Source organism: Talpa europaea, assembly GCF_964194135.1.
Source record: "Talpa europaea genome assembly, chromosome: 4".
Taxonomy (NCBI): domain Eukaryota; kingdom Metazoa; phylum Chordata; class Mammalia; order Eulipotyphla; family Talpidae; genus Talpa; species Talpa europaea.
Window position 1 is genome coordinate 70,326,968 of NC_140070.1, and position 26,063 is coordinate 70,353,030.

Consider the following 26,063-nt stretch of genomic DNA (forward strand, 5'->3'; position numbering starts at 1 on the left):
TGACTTAATAATTCCTTGAAACATTTTTAGCAAAACTACACAAAGAATTTGTTATGCCAGAAATGACAGCTTGGCTAGATACCTACAACCAAGTGAGAGTCACTTATCATGGTGATGATCTGGGTAATTAGCTGACCTTACTATGAAATTATATCCTTAACTGTAGAGTTTTCCACTTAACAAGTCAAAGCTGAAATTATTCCTTATAATTGTTTTCCTCAAAGCATTCTGTCATTGTAAACATTTGGTGACAAAAGAAAGACCAATCCAATAATTTTATTCTACTACTCAATTCAGATTTTTAATATCTAAGTTCAAATCCTATTCATATAAGTTATGAAAAAATCATCAACATCACTACATGTCTTGGAACTGACCATCATAATAAATAGCAAAGACAAGCCAACTTCATTTTATCCAACAGGCATTTGAGCCCCATATCCAGTGCACTCTGATATAGGCATCCAGGATAAATAATTTCACCAACATTTATCTTATGACAAAGATACTCAATGCACAAGAGAATTAGTGAAATAGATGACCTGAGGAGAATTGGCAGTTTCTCTTTCAAAAAATCCCTTTCAAGTATATAGCTCATTACACTCTGCTTTCTTCAGTGAGAGATGTGAGCGGAATTACAGTGAATTACAGTTTTGCGATCTAGGAGAAGTTATACCATCGATTTTAATGTATTGCAAAAAGAGTTTATTCCTACAAAGATAAAAATTAACAAAACAAGTTACTGAAACATTATTTACTCCCCTCCTCATTGAACGATTCATTCTACAGATGCCCTAGATAGCCTGTTCTAAGGATTTGGCTATTTACAAGAGATAACTAATGCATTTAAAATCAACTCAAATACAGTTATCTGGAAAGAAAGGAAAAAATATATAGCAAAATTAAATAAGACAGAAAAGCAAAGCACTTTTAAAACACAAAATTAAATGAGTAAACTATCTCATCAATTTCAGGAAATAACACTGAAATTATTTTTGCCTGAAAATATAATTGCTTATAAGAGGATATATCATTCATTAATCATTAACAATCATTAAAACAGAGACTTCACTCTAGTTAAGACTAAGGAATTTGAATTCTGACTGTCTTGGAGCCCTACAGAATGACATTTCTACATATGAAAGAAAAACTAAAGAGATCACTTGTATGAGTTTTACATATTTTCTTCTTCATGCCCTGATGCTACTTCAAATTAATCCTAAATAAATAAGTGTAAGCAGCTAAGCAAAGTTCAGTACCTTTCTCCAGAAGCAAGAGTGTTGCAAGATCAAACCAACTATGTTATATAGCTGAAACATCAGTGAGAGATGGAAAGAAGAATTAGAGAATTAAAATCAAACAATGTCTTTTAAACACGTGAAAGATAACCTATTTCCTTCTAAGGAAAATAACAAGAACCTGTATTTCCATGAATCAATTATTGCTCCAACACAAAATTTTGTATGTAACAATGTAAGTTCTATAAATTGACAAGTTGTTAAAGCTAACAAGAATTTACTACAATAAGACTACAAAATTTCTTCTCAGATTATTCAAGTAATATGTACCCTAATTCTTCTGTTAATAAGCAGGATACATTTTTTTCTGATATATTGAGCAAGTGTTAAGTTTCTTAAACAAATGAAAGAATATTTGCTCAGCCCTTCTAAAGCTAACCGGTAGATTCACATAGCTGAAATCTTTTATCGTGTATTCCTTTCTACTTTGTAAACCTGCTTAAGGTTATTACATAATGACATGAGTACTAAAGTCCTGAAGATTTTCCATTGAGAGTGGAAGTAATCCCGATGTCCTGAGAGTTTTTTTTAATGTTGTTAGGAAAAAAAAAAAAGATGCTATAGCATCTTTAATCCTGATACCCAAAATGTCAAACCCAGTAAATAGGATATATTCACAATGTGTTTTTGACACTTACACTGACAATAATCCCAGAAAGATTTGCCATCCCCCCAGACTGCCCAAGAACATGTTAATTCTCAAAAACTTCTTGCATCGCAACATTTCCTCTTATTCCAAACAAGTGATCATTATTTCTCCTCCAAAGTCACCAGAAATTCCTCACTGTCAATAAAGCTTAATTTACTAGTTCATAATAATCCCATATTTATACATTAAGCCTTCATGGGACACAAAAGAATATATTTTCCAAAACTGGCCCTTTCTGTTTCTCTTTTTTTGTTTAGTTTGGTCGTATTATCCATATGTTAAATCCTAGTCTGGCCTTTAACTTGTATCTTGGAAATACGCTATAGCTTGAACCCTTAGAAAGTGTGGGTAAAATTTAAAAGAATTCATGCTTTATGGCTAAATCATAGAAGACGGAGAATAGGTAGAATGCAAGGAATGTTGGCTGAATCTGAGAATGTAGGACCAAGTGAATGGTCACCATGAAAATACAGCTGTATATGTTTGCGTGGGCATATGTTTGGTCAGTTTTTTCCCCCCTTCCTGAGTTGGGGCTTCAGCTTTAGGTCATTCTGCAAACAAGCCCCAGGAGACACACAATTACACTCCCCTGGAGACTGACCCCTTAGAGTGCCCACCTGTAGCCAAACACAGATAGCATCCCTGAGCAATGAATTAGCACTCTAAGCTGATTAGAGCGGCCCTGCACAACTCTATTTTATTGACACAATGAAGAGAGGACAGAAAAGGGCCTGAAATGAGAAAATCATTTCCATGCTGACTGAATTAAAAGAACAAAAGAGCTCCTTGCAGTTGCAGCATTCAATTTGTCGGGGAAAAAGGAAGCCACTTAATGGCTCACAATAGATCTGAGCAGACAGATGAAATTTAAAACTTCAGCATGAGTGCGATTAGCAGCGAAACATATTCTAAATCATTTCCTCCATATGCATAATTTCGTTTGATTATTTAGTTCTGTGTTTTACAAAAACACTGGGCTAGATGCTATCTTCAAAATGTCTTGACTTTTCATTTTTCAAAATCACGGAACAATTTCTCATTGTATGATAATGTCCTCCATGACAATGTAAATTGAACAAAACAAGTGTGGCTCATGTTTTCCATTCACCTTTAGTTTTCAAAAGTGAACATATAAACAGAGGTTAATTTGTGGAAACTAGGCTTGCAAAGTAATTTTCTACCAAACAATTGTAATCTGATGTTAAATAAATTATATGCAACAGGAGCCCTTCAACGTGGGGCAAAAGGCAACCAATTATTGTACCCGGAGGCTACAAATAAACTGCCATGTTAAACTCAAATACCAAAACTGATGTCTTCTTTGCTTTAAAAAATAGCGTTAATATCACTAAGAACAACATGGTTAAGACTGCACTTTCCAAGTATATGGTCTTTATTAAATTTTGTTCAATTAATTATTGTTTTGCTTGTTCTGACTTCTAAATTCCTCTGTTAATTGATTCTGAAACTCATGTCAAATATGCATATGGTAAGCAAACCTAAGCTTTAGCTATAAATATGATTTAGCCTTGAAGGTTCCCTTTACTATTGTTTTTTATTTTCCCAATTATAAGAAAAATTCAAGTGTCTAAAGCATATATGGAAACAGGATTGATTTTCATGAACTGCTTAGAGATTTCTTTTCAGTGGAGATTTTTCTGTGGCCAGTGATAATTTTCAGTATCTAAAACACAAAGAGGGGAAGCCAAGAATTCAGTTTGTGCTTACTCTGAGCACACATTTTCTTTTTCCACGGCTGAACTTCTCTTGCGAAAGGCTTTTTGTTTCAAGTGGCCCTTCAGACTTTCAAACTCTCCTCTTGGCTCCTGATTTAAATTAAGAAAATTCACTCTTTCTGATTTTGAAACATCGTTTGCCAACGTGTTGAGGTGCAAAGTAAATTGAGCAAAAAGCTTATAGAGCAAACCGAGAGAAAAACTTACTCTGAGGTACTTTAAGATTTGGTAGTTGGGGGGATTACTACTTAATTTGCTAAGTGAAATTTCCCGGGAGAAAGAGCCCAAGGTACTCTGCAGATGATGAAAGCATAGTGATCTCCCCAACAGCTTCCATTCTCTTAGCTCAGCGAGGTAAAAGTTTTTTATATAAAGAGAAACTATAAAGCTTGTGGATATTTTAACAAAATCAACGTAGTGTAACTTTGCTGACAGCTTGTCACATTTCACTGACTGTCTGTCTGGGGTACCGTGATAACATCTGCATTCACTCAGTATGAGAGCTTAACATAAGACAAAAAAGTGGGCCCTGCCACAGACGGTTCCATCAGTCTGTCAGTTCTGACATGTCATCTGAATTTTTTGAATCACTAAACACTTTTGAGACTCTGGTACTTATTATCTTTTCTTAGTTTCTATACTCGCTCAGCAATGCTGGAAAATGTAAAATTTGCAAGTAAGGTAGTGGACGTCCCAGGCTTTTTGTTGTCTAATCCGTAGGCCCTCATTCATGCTCACTGTTAATCTCTTAAGACATTATAAAACTGTTAGACAAAGAAATGTGAATACCTCTGCTTCTTTCAAGAATGGGAGGAAACCAAGGAAAATCGGGATCATGCTAAGCTATTCTTTTCACTATGAAAATGGTAACTTAAACCTGTTGCATCAAATTATCTATAATTCCCCACACTAAGGCAAATGTTTTTGAAGAATGAACAAGGGTAGTGTCACATAAGGAGAAAAATGATCACAGAATTTTCAAACTCTGCCAAACACGATATTGACAGAGCACTGGGATCTTGGTTGCTGAATTTCTCACTGTTTCTGTTTTTTACACCATTGTCCATGACATATGGCTTTCAGGAGAGCTTATAAAAATTTTTCCAATACTTCTAATAATTATTCAATAGTTTTGATAATTTTGCCCACAACCAGCAATACAAAGAAAGCCAGCAGCTACATAATGATAGTCTTTAAAATTCATTAAAATGCACCATATCTCAGATTGTAGAGGAAATTTTGTCCTCACAACTAGAAAATTTTACAGCATTGTTTCTGTAAAGTCCAAATATCAATGAATCCTTGGAGTCAGAGAAAATTCTTTTAGGAGCCGAATAAAACAGCTGCATTTCTATCTTTTCAGTCATTCAAGACATTATGTTAAAACTACATTTATTTGTTCTCTGAGTAGCCAAGAGATAGGGAAGAAGTACAATAATATTAAATTAAGAGGCAAGTTTTCTTCTGGATCCCAAATACCTATTTCCCTTTTTCATAAGCACATGCTTAACACCTGCAAACAATTTCAGTATAGACAAATGCCCCTGTAAGTGACTAACTACAGGTGTGTTTCCCACCTGCATCCTCAAAATGACTAACTGTCCCCCAGATGGTCAAAGCCCGTGAATATTTGCTCTGAAGGAAGGTGACACATAGATGAATAACGAATTAATTTTAACCAAAATTATTAGGTAGAGGGAATTGTATTGACATTTGGTTAAGGGCAAGCAAATACCAAAACTGAAAAAGAAAACAAGTGAAATAAAGCAGGAAAAGCCAAGAAAGGAAAGAGAGGAGAAAAGAGAGCTGACATAGGCACTGCTTTATTCCACCACTGCATTCGTGAGGACATCTGGTAGACATGCTTATGGAGTTAATAAATTAGTTAGAATTGAGCAAAAATAAGAAAAACTTCAGAACCCTGTGCTATTTCTGCCCTTCATCAAGCTTTATATAAACTCAGACCAAAAAACAACTTTCCATACAAGTGAAATCTGCCTGAAGTAAGAATTGGGTAAGTCAGACTTAGGCTGGCAATTTCTCTACTGTAAGATTTTGCTACCATTTCTCACTCCCTTTGTCATCTTGTCCTCTAATAACTCTCTTGAGAGCTCTGATGTCATGCTATTTGCTTGATGTTTAGTCTGTGCCTAAAATGCCAGCTGTTTATTATTTTTACATTTCAACACTAACACAATGGCACATCAGAATAAAGGGCAAGGTTTCTGACACATCTCACTGACCAAAGGACTTATATTAAATTGATTTCCATTCTTTCTGAAAGTACAGGATCATTCATTTCTTTTAACTTAGACCAATTTTCTTTACTACATAATTTTCTCTTGACATGTTTGTAATCTGACTGCTAGTGGCCCTGTTTCATATACTGTATTGAGATCCCCTCTACTACTTCAAGAAGGCTATTCTTTGATTAAAGACAAAAATGACCTTTTATTTTTATGGAACAAAAGACCAAGACAGTTGAAGATTTAAGAGCCCTAGGACAAATAGTCAAAAAAGATAACTATCGAAAGGCAGTTTTTTTGCCCTTCATAAATTCCTAAGCTCAAGAATTTCACAGGGAAGAAGTACTCAGGTCTAGACTAGAATGGATAGGTGTCATTCAATGCATGAAAGAGAAGATCCAGATAAAGTTTTACATAAATCTATATTAAGCTTATAAAAATTATAATGAAGCTGAAAGCATACGTAGTTTTCAAATGATGATAAATTCACAGTTGATGGTGGGAATACCACCTGGATTTTGCTCTATTTTCAATCTCCATCCTGGGTACTAAATTTTAACATCCTGTGATGGCCATGAGTGTTTGATTTTAATCTTTTTGGTTCAACTATAATTAATTCATCCTTCAGCCCCATCCCATCCACAGTTAATCTGGTCTATCAGAATTTCAGTTTTAAAAGGCCACATCTTTCTATGTCCATGTCATCTCACGTCACAATTCTGCCTTTCTCCATGTAAGAGTCCTAATATTTTAAGTGTCATCTTTCCTGGTTGCAGCACCTTTCATCCTACCCATAGAAGCTCAAAGCAAATTTATTTGTGTTCCCGTCTCAACAATACTTAGACTATTGTAACAGGGATCAGTGCTCTGAGGAGATTAACTGGACTATACATAGAAACCATACTTTTCAATTATTCTTTACAGCTGCATCATAGACTCTCAATGAGGTTCATGGGAGATTTGCAGAGCAGAAACTAAAGTCAGTTGGAGATCCATGTCTCTATCAATCAGTTATGGTAGTTGAGTAAGGAATCAAACTTCAAATGAACACATTTTGAGTCAAGTTCACCAAGTGACATTATATACCTCCTCACTATAATGTCCTTCACAATGTTCCTGAAAAAATCAATGCTCGGGGGGTCCATACAGGCCTCTGTAATTTGAATCCTAACAATTCATGATTTCATCAAGAATATTTTTAGCTTATTGGCAAACTCAACTATTCTTCAAACGTTGTACTGCTAAGAATATTCTTAATAGAATTAATATCTCAGAATTTCCTGACTTTGGAAGGTACGAGGAAAGTGAAAATTATCTTATTAAAATCATACTTACATCTGTTTTTTTTTTTTTCCCTTCTTGAGATTAATACCTTTTAACCCGAGGTCTTTTTCTCCAAGTTAAAAAAGAAAACAAAGTCTTAACTTCTTATTAAACTTCCCAATTAAGTGTATTATTAAATCCACATTGTTCTTGATGGAAGCCCCCACGTGGAGAAAGACTTGGGATATGGCATAGTTATGTAAGTAAAGAATCTTTAGCATGTGGCAATTTGGTGGCAATTGAGTCTATGCTGTGGAAGTTAGAAGACATCAACAGCATATTGCAATGGTCAGAAGAATTGAAGGGAGAAAATAATTCTGCCCCAGAGAAGCAAGGCCCCACCACTAGCCATACCCTTCAAGTTGTTCTTTCCAGAAGCTTCTATCCAAATTGTGAGCTACAGACTTTAAGTCTGCTACATTCAGCCATAAATCTTTAACCAAAAAAATCATGTATCTCTTTTCTAATGTCACAGGAATTAGAGAATTTGTCTTAAGTTTCTAAAAGCATGTATTTTGGTATCTCTTGGTGAGAAAAAAAATGTCCACAGCTTTTGATACTTCTTGTGTTTAAAATGCTCAAATGTGATAATAAACACAGTGGGAGTAGTCACAATGGGTCATCTGAAGTGTCTGGTCTATAAGTTTCAAGATTTCTGCCCTGAAAGTTTCAGGATTGTACCAACCCATCAGGTAGCACAATTTGAGAAAAAATTAAGAATAAACAAATTAGGGCCTCCCTGGTGGCGCAGCGGTGGTTGAGCGCTGGGCTGCAAAGCTGCCCGCAGTCTCTGCAGCGCCGGTTCGATCCCCAGCCACTAGCGAGGGTCACATGGCATGCAGACCTCTCCTGCCGCCCGCTGCTCCCCTCAGCAGTGTACTTCGTCACTCTGCCTGTCCTGCTCTCCGCTCTGGCTCTGGTGAATTCTCTCACCCTCCCTCGCTTCTGACTGTACCCAGTGATTGTATAAATAAATAAATAAATCTTTAAAAAAAAAAAGAATAAACAAATTATAATGTACAAAAAGATGAGGTTGTGTATTTCTACTTATCTGAAATACTTCCACACACTTAATCACACTTTTTATACATATTATTCTCAGAGATTCTAAGCCATCTCACTGAATGGGGGTTCCCAGGTAAAAAGAAACTTCACAGCATGACCAGGGTAATTATTTCCCTTGGAACAAGGACAAAGTCTTGTTAACAGGCAGAGTATACTGTCCTTACTCAAGATTTGAAATTGCTGCCTTAGGAAGCCACTTGCTGTAGTAAAGTGTGTTTATTCTTAGAAAGGATACTACCATGGTCTTTCCTGAAGAAGAACATGAACTGGAATAGAAATACACCAGTTTCCCCATCCACAGACCAGGTCACACTTCCTGCTAGAGAAAAAAAAAAAACCAACTAGACCTTCTAACTGAAGCCTGAGGGACAGAGTTTACAGGACACAGAAGTGTTGAGGGCTAAGATAAGGAAGAGTAAAGAGGAAATAGAGCCCGTGAGAAGAATACATCGAAAAAGTCGGAGCTGCAGGGAGAACACTTTAGTAGTTTAACTGGTGATTTCTTACCTCTCAACACCACCCTTCATGCTGTAAGAGCATAATTTAATTAAACAGGAAGTCAAAACCCTGGGCCTCCCTCTGTACCATTTAGGATTGCTCACTAGATCTTCAGCAAGAGATCCATGTAAACATCCCTCAGCATTCCAAATGTGTTGGGTCCAGGGAAGGCTACTGGCCAGGCCACTCAAAAAGGGGATGCTACTTAATTCTGTGATGTGGTGGCTCTGCCAAACCAAAGAACTCAAACCCTTGTGACTGAATTCCCTAATCCCTCCCTCACAAAACAAGGATGCAAGTAATCCCCCCCAACTTTGAAATGATAATGGTGATGATGATTACAAAATTGATTTGCATTGAAGTACTTAGCATACCAAGCCCTATGCTAAGTGCTTTACTGAACTTTACAATATAATCTTCACATTTAATCCTGCAAGGAAGATTAGCTATCTACCATTCTACAGATAAGGAAGTGAAACAAGAGGGCTAACTGCTTGGTTAAGGTCACAAAGCTAGTAATTGGTAGATAATTTGCACATGGTCTTAGTCAAAAGGCCATTAAGATTTTTGATAGTCAATTTGAACCAAGGTTCAACAAAATCCAATGCCTTCCTCAATCCATGTGTAATGCTGCCTGATTTTTTTTTTTAAAGAATATCCATCACAACTGGGTTATATGTGAAGAGACAAAATGATATCTTTGAAAGGTGCTTTATAGACACTTGAGACTTAACCCCATGGACAAAATGAATTTCATACCTGTATCTTTTCAAAGATGCCTAGGGAAAAAATTCTCTCCCTAACTAACCAACTTACTTTCCTCTCATAACAAGATTTTGTACTTAAGCTGCCTTCTCTACTAAATAAAATAAAAATGTGCAAAGAGAGCTGCACATATCAAAGCTGCTTTAATTTCAGGTTTGTAGTACACAGTTATACCAGCTTAATACAAGAGAACTGTAAAAGCAGCCTCTATTTTCTACTTAAAGGTAATCAGTTTCCTTGCCAAACATGGCCCCAATACAAATAGTATCTCTAAAATCATGACAGCATCGAGCATACCCATAGGATAAAAAGAGGTCCAAAGTGGGTTCCTAGACAGAATTGGAAGACTCTACAACAGATCTCAGTGAAACTTCAGAAGAGAAAGTCAAGTGACTTTTCCAAGGTGCCCAGGCTGAGCTAGGGCAAGAGCTCAACATTCCTGACACACAGACCAGGTTTCATTCCACAGTCCCACACAGCCTCCCGGAAACACAAACCGCTGGACCTGTGACAAAGAAGCAAGCAGGAAGCACTGACACATCAATGGCCAGATTGTTGAGGAAAGATGGGGGGAGAGGGAGAAGTGAGGGGCTAAAGAATAATATGGTTTTACAGAAATCTATTTGCAAGTAGATCCTGTGGTTACCGATGTGGCTGCCCAAGAGAAAGAACAATTGACTGACAGCCAAACAAAGACATGGACAGTCTCACAAAGGGAGATACAGGAGTCCCGTGCTTGGGGCATATCACTAGTACACTTCATCAAGTTGAGACCAAAAACAACAGCGCGGAGAAGCCCACCACACACAAGGGCCCCTTTATTCTTTGGACTTTCCTGTTTCACACATACTTTACCTGGTGAAACGTTAGACCTTCTACTTGTATTTCTATAGGATCCTTTTGACTTTTTCCACATTCAGCTGGCGCATTTCATAACTATTTAGTGTTCCTATTTTTTTGCAAATGAATGTGCTGGGCCCACTGATGACATATTTGCAAGTTAATGAAATCAGATGAAAATAGCTTAGATTAAAAATTCCTCATTTCTTCACTACAATGTCTGCCACCTACTGTTCAGCCACGAAATACCGCAGCTCTTGCATCAATAAAAGTTGGTATTAATATTCTCTGAGGTGGAAAGACTCTATTAGCCATTTTTTTCTCTCCCCTGTTCTTCGCTTCCAACTGCGTTTAGCTTTGGAACCCTCTGACAAATGGCTATTATTCTCTGGGCTAGTGAAACATATTTAAACTTCGGGGGAAATATCGTTGGTCAAAAGCCCAAGGGAATTGGCTTGTTGAATTAAATGATAAATATATGCATTTAAGGTCATTAGAGACTTTATCTCCTGTGAAAGCTATATTTGTCAGATTGATATAATTTCTCTCAACTGAGTACTTAACTCCATCGGCCAACGTTATTACCATTAGGCCTTTCCCTTTAAGTGGGAGACTTCTGGCTAACAACACGTGTGTTCTCTCTGGTGCTGCTTCTTGAGCGATCAAGGCACACCTTTGTTTCATTTAGTATGCAATTTTCACCTCTGACCCAAGAAATGAGTCCTGGGCTTCCTGAACTTTATTGCCTGTTAATAGACTGCTGGCTCTCTTTTCAGCAGTAATAGAAATGGTGGAGAGGCATTTCATTTAAGGGGCTGGCAGACTGCAGCTTGAAAGACAATGTCAGAATTAAAAGTCAGTCTGACCAAGAAACAACATAAAGACCACAGTGACATGAAAGAGGAAGTTTTCCACAGTCCATCCCAGATCCAACAGCCGGTATGTAAACACGAGCGGAATCCCGCATCTAATTATTTTCCCACCACACAATGGCAGACACCCTGGATGGTGCTAAGTGATTGATCTAGTAATTCATCTTCAACTTACGCCTATCTACATATTTTGTTTCTCCTCATTAAGCTGGAGACATCAGTGACAAACTTATGAAGTGCCCGTCTTTGGCTTCATAAAACACACACAGATGCTCATCAGAGGTTCTTTCCTGCCTGCTTCTTAGTGACACGTGTTTATAATTTTGTCTGCATTGCGTTTGCTGTGGTTTACTCTTAAGTACATCTGTTCAATTAAAATGGAAACGTGTGACATGGCCTGCACTCAGCAACTTTGGAGCTCATTAATGAAACGTTCTAAGGTTCCTGCCTTAGTTCTTTATTTGCAAAAGGACTTCATTCCACAGAGTCCCAATGATTGAAAAGTACAAATAAAAAATACCCTTTAAAACACATACAAAGAAGTCGACTGTTTTGTTAATAGTTAAGAAAGGACATTATTACTGCATAAGGACATTATTTTACATGAAAAGACATTATTAAAAATGATTTACTGCCTCATGTTTGGAAACTTACAGGAAAAGTCTGATAATATATTAAACTTGTTTATTACGACTTCATATAATTTTGAATAATACTACTTTTTCCTTTGACAAGTGCAATAAACTCTGCTGGTATAGACATAGGTTGATTATCACAAGTCAACTGTGTTGCTTAAAGAAACATGCCCAAACAATCAGCTTTTGACGGCTGCATCTCCAGTTATTTACACTCACCATCATGGTAATAACTCACCATTTCTATATTAATAAGGCAGTGAAATTTATTATGATGGTATTGAAAAGTTATTAAGTACTGCATCCCAAGTGACAAAGTACCACAGCACTGTCACTATCCAAAAGCAGTTGCCCATTCATCACCTGCCTTTCCAGATGGTCCTGCATCTTTATCGCTCCCAAGTTGGTGACATCACCTGTTCACCCACTCAAAATTGATGATGAAAGCAAACAGATCTATCTTACTTACATTTACCAAATCAATTTAATTTTTACAGGGCATGGCTTGGTGACATATTGACTGTTTTCCTTAATGGCGTCTACCGTATTTAATGCAAGGATGTCATCTTTGATTCCTGGCTCGCATAATGTGTCATTTCATAATAAATTTTTTGAACGTATTTACTTAATGGAAAGAATTATGGTTGCTTGTCAGTTCTCTTATTAAACACAATGATAATTCTTTTTCTTTTTAAGTATCATCCATCGGGCACTAGTGCAATTTTTAGTCCATCTTCATCTCTTAAGGGAACCAGTGACTTGGCTCTAAGGTAAGTTCTTATTGAATGCTGGATCTATGAAAGACCAGTCTCCATCCTGGACCCCCACAGATGGGGTTTATCTCATTTATTTGTTATTATAGAAGAACTAGGCTCTCAAGAGATGTTGTGATTACCATAATATATTAGCAACAAAAGACACACATGTGAAATATCACTGCAAAAGGGGAACAGCTGTAAAACTGATTTTAATGGGTGATATAATGTTTAATGTTACTTCTCAGGCTTATCACAATCAGTTCTCCTCAACTAGTACCACTGGACCAAATGTGTGCTAACATAAATACCTGCATTGGGAAAGGTTAAGATACAGAATGAAAGACTACCTGATACTCCCATGGGACACCCATTTTCCCCAATTATGATTTACAGACCCCATCAGCTGCCTCTCCGGACAAATGCTCCTCTGACATGTGTCACCACTGCATTGTAGTGCATTTGTGTTACCTGAGGGAATAGCTGTCCAATGCCTACACTCAGAGAGGTACAAGGTCCCGAAGGCATATCCCTGTTGGACCTCTCTGCTGCCCCAATCTGTGCCAATGTTACGTGTATGCAGGTAAAAACAAACTCAAACAGACTCCAAGTTGTCTTTAAAAAGAAAAATGGGAGGCTGGGAAAAGGGAATGTGATAAAGGAAAACTGAATAATCAAAAGTGTGTATGTCAATTTCTTTTCATATCAAGACCTAGCCAGGAGAAGCCATAATACAATCGCAAGGTTAAGGAGGCCTAGGAAAGGGAAAGGTTAGATGGCCTCAGCACCATACACTGACTTACTGCCAGCATTGAGTTTTGTTAACTCCTTCTCTTGGAATCTGGTTCCCCTGAGTGTTCCCGTAACTAATGTTCCCCCATTCACTACTGCTAGTCAAGGTCTGGCATGACCTCCAATTTTAACTTGCTGGACATTGAACTGATCAGTGACTTCCAGAGGAGCTCAGAGGAAGATGGAAGAACCCCACACTGGACCACTCTTCTCCAGCTGTGTTCTTATTGTTTAGTCTCAACCAAATGAGCAGAAATTTATACATGAACAAAGCATCCTGGCATGGTTTCTTCCTCCTTGAAATCAAGTCGAGGATTTCCTATATCCCTAGAATTGGCGCTATTCCAGCTCATGTTAGATGATACCAGCACAAGTTTTAAAAAAATGAGGGTGGACCCAGGTAACCTGCTCCTCCCTATAGATTAGCTTCATAATGAGACTCTTCCTGCTTCTCTACTGAGATGAATTCATCCTAAATCATCAGTTGGGCAGATTATCATCCTTGGGTGAGGTTTCAGGAAAAAGAGGATTCAAGCTGACAGTATTGTGAGGCCAATAAGAACATCTTGTAATGAGGGCAGCTGGCCTCTGTGCCAGGGTGGAGATTCTATCTTGGCATTGCATACCTGCTACATTCCTGCCACAAAAATCTAAACAAATGAAAAAGCAAAACAAATCATGCACACCTGTGACTGCCAACCAACTGAGGTTTCTGTGCCCTGACAGCCACACCTGGAAGCCCAGGAGGTCACCTGCAGTGCCAGAGGAAAGTACCACTATAGTCAGCTGGTAGGAGGCACAGAAGTGCCCAGCTCCCAGGGATCTGGGACTTGAACTGATTGGTTAATGGTCGCAGAAAATGTAAGTCACCGAAAATGCATGCATATTTCCTATGTGTAAGGAAAACTCTAGGTGGAGGTGTGGCAGGAATAAGAAGCAGTATCTTCAGAAGATTCTGAAGAGGGTTGGGGGTGGGCAGAGACCTAGACTATGAGAACCTTTCAGAGCAACACCTGCTGGATATCTGAGATATTGAAGGAGTAAGAAGTAAATAACAGAGCTATATAAGGAGAGAGGAATTAAATTTTGCAGGACATGTAAATGAAATCTTCCTTTGACCTTTCTGTGGAAGATTTATTTTGTTTCAAAAAAAAAAATGGAGGAGGGTAAGGGTTACTGGATCTTTTTGAATTGAGTTTTTTATAGAGACTACCAAGGTGGAACCATCCCAAGCTTTATAAGGGTTAGGGTTACATACATGGTTACATAGAAAAAGTATCACAACAAGCATCCAAAATGCTTAGGTCCAAAATGCAAATCCAAAATTTACATTATAATTGATCCATTAAAAAAATAAGAAAACATTTTTTAAAAGCATAAAAACATGGGCCTCCCTGGTTGTGCAAGGGGTCAAGCACAGCACTGTGAAGCTATCTGCAGCCTCTGCAGCATGAGTTCGATCCCCATCTGGCCAGGGAGCTACCCACATTGTACAGCAGACCTCTCCTGTCTTGCCCGCTGCTCTCCTCAGCAGTGTATTTCAGTCAGTCTGCCTGTTCTGTTCCCCACTCTGGTAAATCCTCTCATCCCCCGCAACTCTGGCCTGTACCCCAGTTCTTGTATGCATAAATAAATAAATCTTTTAAAATAAATTTTAAAAAATTTAAAAAAAATAAAAGCATAAAAATGTGTGTTGGTGTTTGTGTGAGCTTCTACGGTGTTCTGGAAACACTGTTTCTGTATCACATGACAGTCTACAACTGACTTCCTAGGATTAGGTTAAGAGGTACAAACTAATTATTTTCTGCATCTTCAGCAGCATTGACTGGTAGAATCTTTCTGTTCTGAAGGCTGATGAGATAACAGTGTAATGCTGTGATAGGGTTTGGATCCAGAAGCAGTAAGTAGTGTTGGGAGCCAGTGGCATGACCTACAATGATAGAATAAACTTGAATTGTTCCTGAACCTGCTTGTCTTGTTCCTGTCCATGAAAGTTCCTCTAGGAATATACCTCTGAGATCTCCTGTGGGCATGAGACCACACACTGGGTAGAGCACCTCATCAAGGCAAGGTATTTCTCTAGGGTGTTTGCTGTACCTTCTATCCGTACAAGCAAATGTTCTTTCATAACAAAGGCACTATCAATTTGCTTGGGATGTATTAAAATCTTTATATATCAAAAATCAATTTGAAGTAACTAACAGATATTCATTTGTATCTATTTACCACACAAACGCACACATCTCTTTAAATTATTAGCTGACAATTGCTTCATTTTTGTGATATTTCGGCTTGACAAGCTCACTGATTATCATATAGAAATTATTCTTTGGTCTATCTTCAACTTCAGCTACATCATAAGGGACAAAAGAAATACTAAGAAATGAGGATAACATTTGTTTATGAATTTTCTTATAGCTGAAATGATAATTTATTTTTTAATTCTTAGAATAAAGAGAAGTACCACGAAATATTGTATGATTCTGTGAATGAATTTTGAGAAACTAAGATGCTACATTAATAACACGTTATATTGATTGTTCAAATGAGATCACATACACATCCCCTCCTAGTGTCCCATTCTCGACTACCTACTTATCACAACTACAACAAATTATCTCCAAATTGCTACAGTGAACAAACTCAAGAACAAAGATTCTGCACCAGCTCTTGTCTCCTTCAGTCAGAGATTTGAATCAGTTCGTTTCCATTCCTTCCCACTGCTGCCTAATTTATCCTCAAGGAAAAAACTCAGAGAATGGATACCCTGTTGGAGTGGTCCCAAGGAAGCAGTCTAGAATAGCAAAGCATTATAAGAATCTCTGGCTTAGACTGAACAAATCCTAGAACCAGCTGTCAAATCTATTAGAAGAGGAGCTTTCCTCGGCACTTTGTGATTTGAACCCCTAAATTCGACCATTGATTTAGTGACTAAATAGGGAAGCAATCATCATGCAAGTATGGGGGTGAAATAAATAATAAAGGGAATCTATTTTGGTTCATTTTGTGTATCGCTCTCACAATTTATACGAGAGGTCCCAACTGGAAGAAATTCACCCAATATTCTTTAAAAAATTAAGAGATTCAGAAATTCTAGTTGAATTTCAAGGAAGAGATGCTTGATAAAATCAAAGATGCTTGATAGTTCGGGAACTTTAAAAGTTTGTTTTTTGTTTTTTTTTATATCATACTTGCCCTCATCACCAACTACAGTTTGGGAGTATTAGAGGTTGTCAGTACAGCAAGAGGAGGAGTAGACAAGCAGGACTCCATCAGTATCTCTAATGGAAGATGGTATGTTGACAGCATAGGTGGGTGGGGGTAGAGGTATATCTGACTTCTTTACAAGGTTAGAACTAGAAATTGTTCATGGCACTTCAGAAGAGTAAACATCTATTTTCTTTGAACACTGGAGATTTAGTTCCTACTAAGTATGCTTGAAGCATAAATGAATAAAATAAAGTGCATCTTCTTTTCTTGGCTCTATTATATTCTAAGACATTCTATAACATTTTAATGAGCCCCAGTGGCAATTATTTTCCAGATTCCTATTAATTTAACCTCCCTTTCTTTCTTGGTTCTTAACTCCTCACAATGTTTGAAAATCCAAACTATATTTGCCATCTTTTAAGTAATATTGCAAAAGCTTAATAAATACATTTTAATGTGAAGTTTTACAGTAATACATATTATTATTAAATTGTAGTTATCTTCCTTAACTGTCTGTTAAAGACACCATTTGGATAATTGCTAGTGTTTCCTCACAATTAAAATCAATTAATTTGAACATTATTAAGACAAAGGGCCTTGGCTTCTTAATCACCTAACTTTAAGGATATACAACACATTAAGTGCACTTGCTTTATCATTAACGAATATATTTTTTCTCTAAGATCAATGCCAAACCAGATAAAATTCTTTTTTTTTTTTGCATAGAGAAATAGAGAAGAAATATTACCATTCAAAGATATCTAATACATATCTTAAAATACCAAATTACCACATTTTTCTTTATTACCAAATGTATGTTACTTGATTGTCACCGCCCCAGATCTTTGCCCAAAGGTGACCTTCTCAGGAAGGTTATTAGGTATCTTGTTTCTGTTCTAACGGATATTCATGTTTCGGTAACATATAGATTGCATGTTTCAGTTGGTAAGACATCACTGAAGAACTCAAAATCAAACTTACAAATGGGAAAACTATTTCTTTTAAAATGATATAGGAGGCACACATTCATTGCAATATCACGTTTCAGGATTATGTTCCTAGAACATAACGTATTGTCAAAGCACTACATCAAAATTATTTAATGAATTTCTGACTCCAGTAAAATCTCTTTCTACTACTCCTTCCCATCTATTTAACAGAATGTAAGATAAATTTATTGTCCATCCATGTCATATTTTTCTATGCCTGAATATGTGCATGCTAGAGGATAGAAAAGGAAAAGCTAAGCTCATACCTGATATTTTAACTGATCAAGAAATAATCAGGAGAAATTCTGGGTGGAATGGACAAAATATTGGACTTGGCACCTAATAGCTGCTTTATCAACTGACATATCTACTTGCAGAATTTTATGATGACCAATGGTGATGGCCACACACACACACACAAAAATGTGTGAAATGACTATATTTCAAAGAAATAAAATTTCACACTACCTTTCCACTAAACTCAGATTATTAAAAATATGCCATTAAAATACCTTTTTTTAAGATTTATTTATTTATTTTATGCAAGAACCCAGGGACAGGCCAGATGGCACGGGAGGGTGAGAGGTTTCACCAGAGACAGAGCGGGGAACAAAACAGGCAGACTGACAAAATACATTGCTGAGGGGAGCAGCGGGCACAACAGGAGAGGTCTGCCGCACCATGTGGGACCCTCGTTGGCTGGCCGGGATCGAACCAGTGCTGCAGAGGCTGCGGACAGCTTCACAAAGCGGTGCTCAACCACCTTTGCCACCAGGGGAGGCCCCAATAAAATACTTTTTTTTTAAAGATTTGTTTGTTTGTTTGTTTGTTTGTTTGTTTGTTTATACAAGCACTGGGTACAGTCAGAAGCGGGGGAGGGTGAGAGAATTCACCAGAGCCAGAGCTAGGAGCAGAACAGGCAGAAGGACCGAAGTACACTGCTGAGGGGAGCAGCGGGTGGCTGGAGAGGTCTGCGCGCCATGTGGGACCCTCCTCTGGTGGCCGGGGAGCAGCCAGGGATCAAACCGCCACTGCAGAGGCTGCGGGCAGCTTCGCAACCCAGCTCTCAACCGCTGCGCCACCAGGGAGGCCCTAAAATACTATTTGACTTCAAAAAAATTGATGAATCTCTCCTGAATCTTTGTTTTAATTGTTAATTGAAAAACAATCTATGCTTCCATTTCAAACAAACCTAGAGCCACATAATTAGATCATTCCAGAGATATTTGAACTCCTAGGAAACATGAAGTGGGCAAAAGAAATAATTTATAACATTATACAAATAAATATAATTTGCTCCATCTAAGGACCCTATTTAGGTTTACAGTTTAGCCGAGTTCTTGTTTGTGTTGTTCTCATTTACTGAGCTCTTCTGCCAGGAAGGAGGCTCTTCTGCAGACCTTTTAACACACAATGTCACATTTTATCCTCACAACAATTATTATCACTATGTTACATATAAATAAACTGAGGGCCAGTGAGTTAGCTACACAATTTCCTCCAAATCACTTAGGAGCACATAGAATCTTGAGGAGGATTTGAGCCCCGTAAGTCTCACTCCAGAAGACTGGTCCCCTCTGCTCTGCCATGCAGTTCCTACCTACACTTGGTCATCTTTAGAAGGAAACAAGAAGATCCTCATCTTAAACCAAAAGAATTTTTTTTTCCCTTACTCAATCTTTAACTCTGAAGTTCTAAAAGTACGAATAATTGCTTTCTGATTCTAGAGACAACCAATAGCTCCCCAATTTTTGAGAGCTTTTTGTTATAGACAAGTCATGCATTGCAAGGTGGCAATTACCGCCAAACTCTAAAATTATTTTCAAAATTTCTCTTCATTAAACCAATACTGATTTGGGAGAGATCATACAAATGACATTTTACCTGACCATATAGTTTAGTCTGTACACGATATTTTCAAATATATCCTATTTCTCTACAATCAAACTTAACTGATTTTCAAAAAAAAATTCCTTAATTAGGAAATATATTTAACTTTTTAAAAATTATTTAAGTAACATTCTGAAAGGTGATCCCTAATTAGATTATTATCATTGCATTTTCTCTTTGAAAAACTTTCTTTGAAGAGATTACCATATGTCTTTACTTAATTTTAATTATACAACAACTAATGATGTCTGACAGTTATCATTGGCCCATTGATTGAATGGAAATTCAAAAGCAATTGATTTTGAATAGTTTTCCTAGAATGGCATAGTAGTGGCTGAGCGAAGTCTTGATTCCACGTGACTACAATGACTAAAACCTAGAATGCAGCTTTTCTTCATGAACTGCTTCAGCTCATTCCTGCCTTTCTTGCCTCCTCTTTCAGAATCACATGATCCTATATTCATCTATACATTTATCTTTTTTCATTTATTCTTGCATTCACTCACTCTTTCATTAAGCAAAGATTTTATAAATGTCTGTGCTATGGACTGAATGTTTGGGTCTTCCCCAAATCCAGATGTTAAAGTCCTAACCCCCTATTTGGTGATAGGACTTTAGGGGATAATTAATTTTAAATGAGGTCATAAGGGTGTGACCTTGGTTCTATAGGATTAGTGTCCTTATAAGACAACAGAGTGTTGCTCGCTGATCTCTCTCTCTCTCTCTCTCTCTCTCTCTCTCTCTCTCTCTCCTCATTCCTTCCTCCTCCCTCCCCCGCTCACCATGCACATGCTTGGATAAATGGCCATGGGAAGACATAACAAGAAGGCAGCCATCTGAAGCCGGGTGAATTGTCTGCAATAGAAACCAAATCAGCCAGAACCCTGATCTTGGACTTGAAGCCACCAGAACAAAATTAAATGTTGCTGTTGAAGCCACCCAGTCTAGAGTATTTTGTTATATTGTCCTGAACTGAGTCTGGCAATTTCAGGTAATATGCTCAGCATTTGATGGCACCATAGGCAGTACATGTGGAATACAGTCAAGACACTGTATTTAAGGAGTACAGCTTTGCAACTTCTCAAGGAAATGTCACTCTATGAGAGAAGCTGGACATACAGTTTGGATGTTTTACAATGCTTTAAGGTCTTTAGTAAATTAATTTATTGGTGCTATTCTGGGACAAAATTTAAACAGTACTAAATTGTGAATAGAAAGTCCAGACACTGGTATCAAGGAAGAAGAGAAATTGAAGAATAATTAGAATCTGGTATGAGATGGAAAGGAAAAGGAGGTACCAGGTAGGGAGAACAGCATGTGCAAAGAATGGGGACTTGACCTAAGGAGGAACTCATGCATTAGATGTGGTTGGTGTGGAAGAGAGCACACAGATGATCCATTTTTTGGCTTGAGCAACTGAACAGATAATGTACTTTAGGGAGAAAAGAGCAGGATAATGCTGGTGATAGAAATGATTTATTCAGTGATGATAGGTTGGGTTTCTGCAGGGAAAACATTTAGAATCTGATACACAGTAGGCACTCAATGATTGTTTGCCAGATCTGGATTTTCTGTATTCATGTTTATTTTCCTTCACCTAAGAAGAGATTTTTTTCACCTTCAACTGAGGCTTTTTAAATGAAGGGATACCGAAAAGAGGTTTTACTAGTTAAGCACAAGTATCCATCTGAACAAACATAATAGAAAATCAGCTACAGGTGAGCACAAATATAAAATGAACATGATTAAAAATGAATACACAGGAGTAGGTTGAGATGTCTTTGTAACAACAACTCTGTTGCCTATGACTGGATTTTGTAATGTAAGATTTAAAAACAAAACAAAACAGTAGAGCCAAGAGAATACCTCTTTCAAGAATAACAAGTTGTCAAAATCACCAAAAATGTCTTTTCTCTACTTTTGTTCACCATGGATAAAGAACAGACAATCCAAGAGAGGGCAACCATGAAAATGGTGAAGAAAACTACTGAATTGACAACAGACTAAATTCTTGAAGAAGAGATAGGGAATAGTTGCTATTTAGCCAAAGAGTCATGAGCTCTTTATGACAGTATCTTGAATTTCAAACAATTAAACAACTCAGTTTTGACATAACAAAAAAGAATCATTTTACATTTCTCAAGGTATTCTCCCACATACATATTGAGACATTTTACTCCAGGAAGAAGAAGAAAAAAAAAAACATTATCTTTAAATTTCCTCTAAATACAGAATTTCCCCCAGGTTCACCCCTCACCCCAAAGCACAGGTCTCCTGTTTAAAAAGACACAGGGCTGCATTTACCAACACTGTAATTGCAAAATGATTCCATCATTAAGCTTTGGTTTATTCCAAGACTTCTGGATAATCTCTAGCAGTACTGCACTTGTTGTTTAACTCTAGAGATTTTGTAATAAAAGTTTAATGAGTTACCTATTATTAGAATGTTTATAGCCATGATTTTAAGGTGAACAATAATGACGTAAAGTTCATACGCATTTGGCTTGAAATGTATTCAACTCACATATCAGTTAATGCTACAGTGATTTTCAAAAAATCCCTTATCAATATACGTGTCTAAAGGCAATGTAGCTAAACCACAACTTTACTGGATCTGTGGCTAAGAACAAAACTAAAGAAGGATTTTCTCCACTTGTAATCATGTCAAAGCCAGATCTTAACTTTTGGCATTTCAGAATTTGAACAAGAATTGTTTTTAAGAGAACATACCAAAATAAATCTAGTTTATCTGATTTCTGTCTAACTGAAATACTATGAAACCAAAGGTCAATCATATCTCCAAAAATACCTTCTTGCCCATATAAAAGTTGCCTGCAAGTATTTCAATATAAACCAATTTTTTTTAGAAATCATGATACAATAGTTTAACCACAAGTCTTCTATTTATAAAATAAGTGGAAATATATATGTTTGCACAAAATCTGCATAAAGTTCATAAAGTCAGAAAAAGAACAGATAACTGTTTTTAATGAAATAAAATTTATTTGGATTTTATAATTAGACTATAACTTCTCATTCTTAGACATTGCCAGATGGATTCTATGAAGATTATGGCTAAAACCAGTGATTGATTTTCTTATTATTTTTTGCTGTCATTTTTATGTATGAATTGATCATTAGATCAATTTGAATATAAAGAATCACCACAAAATTCAGTACAGTGCTCACATTGTGGAAACAGGTAGAATCAAAGCATGGTAATCACAAGGAAGGCAAAATATATTAGAAGATCACGGAGCAAAATGAACATGTGGGGTTAAAGTAAAACCAACTTAACTCAGACATAAAGTGGAGAAAATGCCCCTTTGCTCAAGTCTTCCAAGCCCCTCCCCACAAAGAAAATATGGTAAAGTCCAGTAAACATGCCCTATGATGGCGTTTGTTTGCTTGGACAGACACATACAGTGTTTCCGAAAATTAACATAAACACTATATGCCCTTCCTTTAGTTTATTTTCTTCGATACTATTCTTTGAATACTCATTGTTTGAGGTTCCTTCCATTATGCCACACCTTTAAGCAATACCTTGTTTCTATCAAGAAGTGAGATTATCTGGGGAGGTTGTTCTTAGTGACCTATTTTAGACATTTTGCAACAGAAGTAATTTGCTTATTTATGGTCACTTAAAATATAATATCTTCCTTATACATCCAAATGCATGTAAGTGTGTTACTCAAAATATAGTCTTACCTCCCATCCATAACTGGGGTCTTTCAGGTTTGTCCTCTGCTCTCCTACATAAGGCCCAAACTTTTCACCTGCTTCAATCTTCCTTTTTGTCCATATTCCTAGTCCCGCTCCAGGCATATTTGACTCTCGAAGTTCAAATTCAGCAGGAATGGGAATATCATCAGGGATGTAGATCGGGGCTTTGTATGGAGAGCCCTCCTTTGGAGTAAAGTCTTCGCTGGATGTGGCTGGGGAGCATGGCTCTTGAATATTGAGGGAAGGAGTGCTGCCTACTCCATCTGTATCTGGCATCTCTTCCAAAGGAATTTCAGGGTAGCTGCCATAAACACACTCATTACCTATGAAGAAATAAGAACTTCATGAATTCCTATTGGTAGAGAATAGTTAAACTTTGGCAGCTTGGTCCTCAGTTTATAATGTTGTTTTCTTTAGTGACACAATAGGGAAGACAACTGTCAAAATAGGCCAGTATTAAAAATCTCTATTATTCACAAGTGGGGGGAGAAGTAATTATCACTTCTGAGTTTTATCTGTGGTAAATCCATAAATCAAAGGAGCTTATCTTCCACTGTCAATACTCCTATGGGCAAGACGATCCATATCCAGGTGGGAAACAATCAGCAATTTAATTATTGGTCTAAGTGAAATAGCAATAACATGAAAACCTGGACATGGACAACTCCACACAACCATCCCAAAATGGAGCTGATCACATTATACAAGATTTTGGAAAACTGTGTCACGTAGTGGTATCTTGGACTAAATTTAAATTGTAGGAGAGTCATTCAAGATTCCAAAGGCTGGCATGTGCAGCAAGGCAGGATTATTTATTGGCGTATTAATTTGTGTTTGTTCTTTCTCTATTTTTTCTTTCCTGTTTCAAACACATGACCAAGCTCTTGGTATTTCCTTGCCTCAGTAACTGGTGCATATTATTAAAATTATTAAAGAAACTAGATGACTTTTCAAGAGAAAATAGGAGAAAGGAGTGTCATGGGGTATGCCAAAAAGAGAGAAAGTTTCCTCCAAACCGAGAAATGGTACAGTTCAGTGAATTTCCGCATGGAACAGTGATGTGGTGGAGGTATCAAGATCATTATGGGATAGCAGGTAGAGTAAGTAGGACTGGATGCTCAGCATGGACATTCAAGGGACTCCCCAAAGCAGCACAGACCCAACACCAAAATAAAAAACCACCTCGGGTCCATGCACCTGTGGGGGTGTGGGGGTAAAGAGGTGGAGAGTTTGCCAGAGAGAATAATACAATAGTGGGCTGAATTTCCCCACCAGTTTACCAGTTGAAGAGCATTTGCATTGTCTTAAAGAAAATAAACACATACTTCTTGTCCACTAGGATTATGAACTAAAGGACAAATCTGATTTGTTTGATTAGTCGACCTTCAAGATGAGAACTGAGAAAAATGGATTAAAATGACAAAGATATAGATTTTAGTCAGAGACATCCCAAAATAAAATGGATTGCCTCAAGTTCCCTTCACAAGGGGTCTAATGTAGCCTACATAACCATGAGTCAGGGATGATAGGGAGGGATTGTTGATTTAGGTCAGTGACACTAGATGACCTTTAAAATCAAGTAATAATCCTCAAAACCCTGCAGTTCTATGAATTGTTATGGTCTTCCAAAATACTTTATTGAGCTAGGGAGCAGAAGAACCTGGATTCTAGCCCCAATTCATTCTCTTAATTATAACAGAAATTAATTAACTTTTCCACTCGTTTAGTCCAAAAAGCATGCAAGCATACATGAACAATGATGTAAAAGATATAAATAAATAAATAAACAAATAAATAAATAAATAAATAGATGCATGTAAGCCTAAAAAAAAGAAAAAACAGTCCAGCAAGTACTGAGTTCTCTTAGAGTTTTGTGGAATGCAAGGTGATAACACATTCGAAAGTATCTTTCTAATGAGGTGTTGGTTCTTGATTCAAGCAATGAGATAATGCCATTTTTAAAAAGCATAGCCCTGAACTCCAGAACCCAACCTTATACCTATGGGACATTTGATCTCAATATACATACTCATTACCATTTAAAGTTCAACATATCCAAAATCTCATGTTATCATTTTCCCTCAAATGAAATCTCCTGCCCACTTGCCCAGATCCATTACGAATAATTTCCTCCTAATTAGTCATATTTAAGATTCTAAAATAACATGGGCATTTTCTTTATCTTCCAACTATTCAGTCTTCAAGTCATGCCTATTCTTCATACAAAGTGTTTACCTTCATCTCATTCTTTCAAACCATGTTTTCATTCCTGCATTTTCTAACAGTCCTCTTAATAGTATTCTACTCCCAATCTCTTTCTAGTATTCCTCAACACTGAGCCTGGATTTACCTTCCTGGCACATACAATTTCCTGTGCAATAGCTTCCAATAATTCTCAGTGTCCACAGATAAAATCAAGAGCTCTTAGGTTTGCAATAAAATCTCCCTCAGTTTAAGAATGGGTTGCCCTTTCTCTCTGACTCTCAGCACTCCTCAGTAGGTATCCCAGGCCAAAATAAGTTTACCCCTGCCTCCTAAGTTCAAGTAGCATTTCCTCTGCAGTTCTTCCAGCAGAGATATCCCATCTCTGCTCATCCAACATCTCTCCAAGTCAAGTCAAATGTATCCCCAGATATCCCACGTATCCCCATTCCATGAATTCTCCCTCTCAGTCTGTTGATCAAGATTTAGTACATTGCTGCCTTGAGTTTAATATGAATGATTCTTTTATTCCCAGTACAGAAGTGGGCCCTTAAAAACAGACTCAAAACTCA

The 26,063-nt window shown here is 37.2% G+C and overlaps 1 protein-coding gene across 5 annotated transcripts in view; it reads right to left on the bottom strand.

The window, feature by feature from the left end:
• Positions 1 to 26,063, bottom strand: part of MECOM (MDS1 and EVI1 complex locus) — a gene marked incomplete at its 3' end in the record, with an annotated part of 572,510 nt that overhangs the window by 270,026 nt on the left and 276,421 nt on the right. For all 5 annotated transcript variants that reach the window (XM_084232799.1, XM_084232798.1, XM_084232796.1 and 2 more), the window contains exon 2: positions 23,275 to 23,612. In XM_084232799.1, the coding sequence (XP_084088925.1) occupies positions 23,275 to 23,612 (338 nt within the window). The remainder of the gene's footprint in view (positions 1 to 23,274; positions 23,613 to 26,063) is intronic.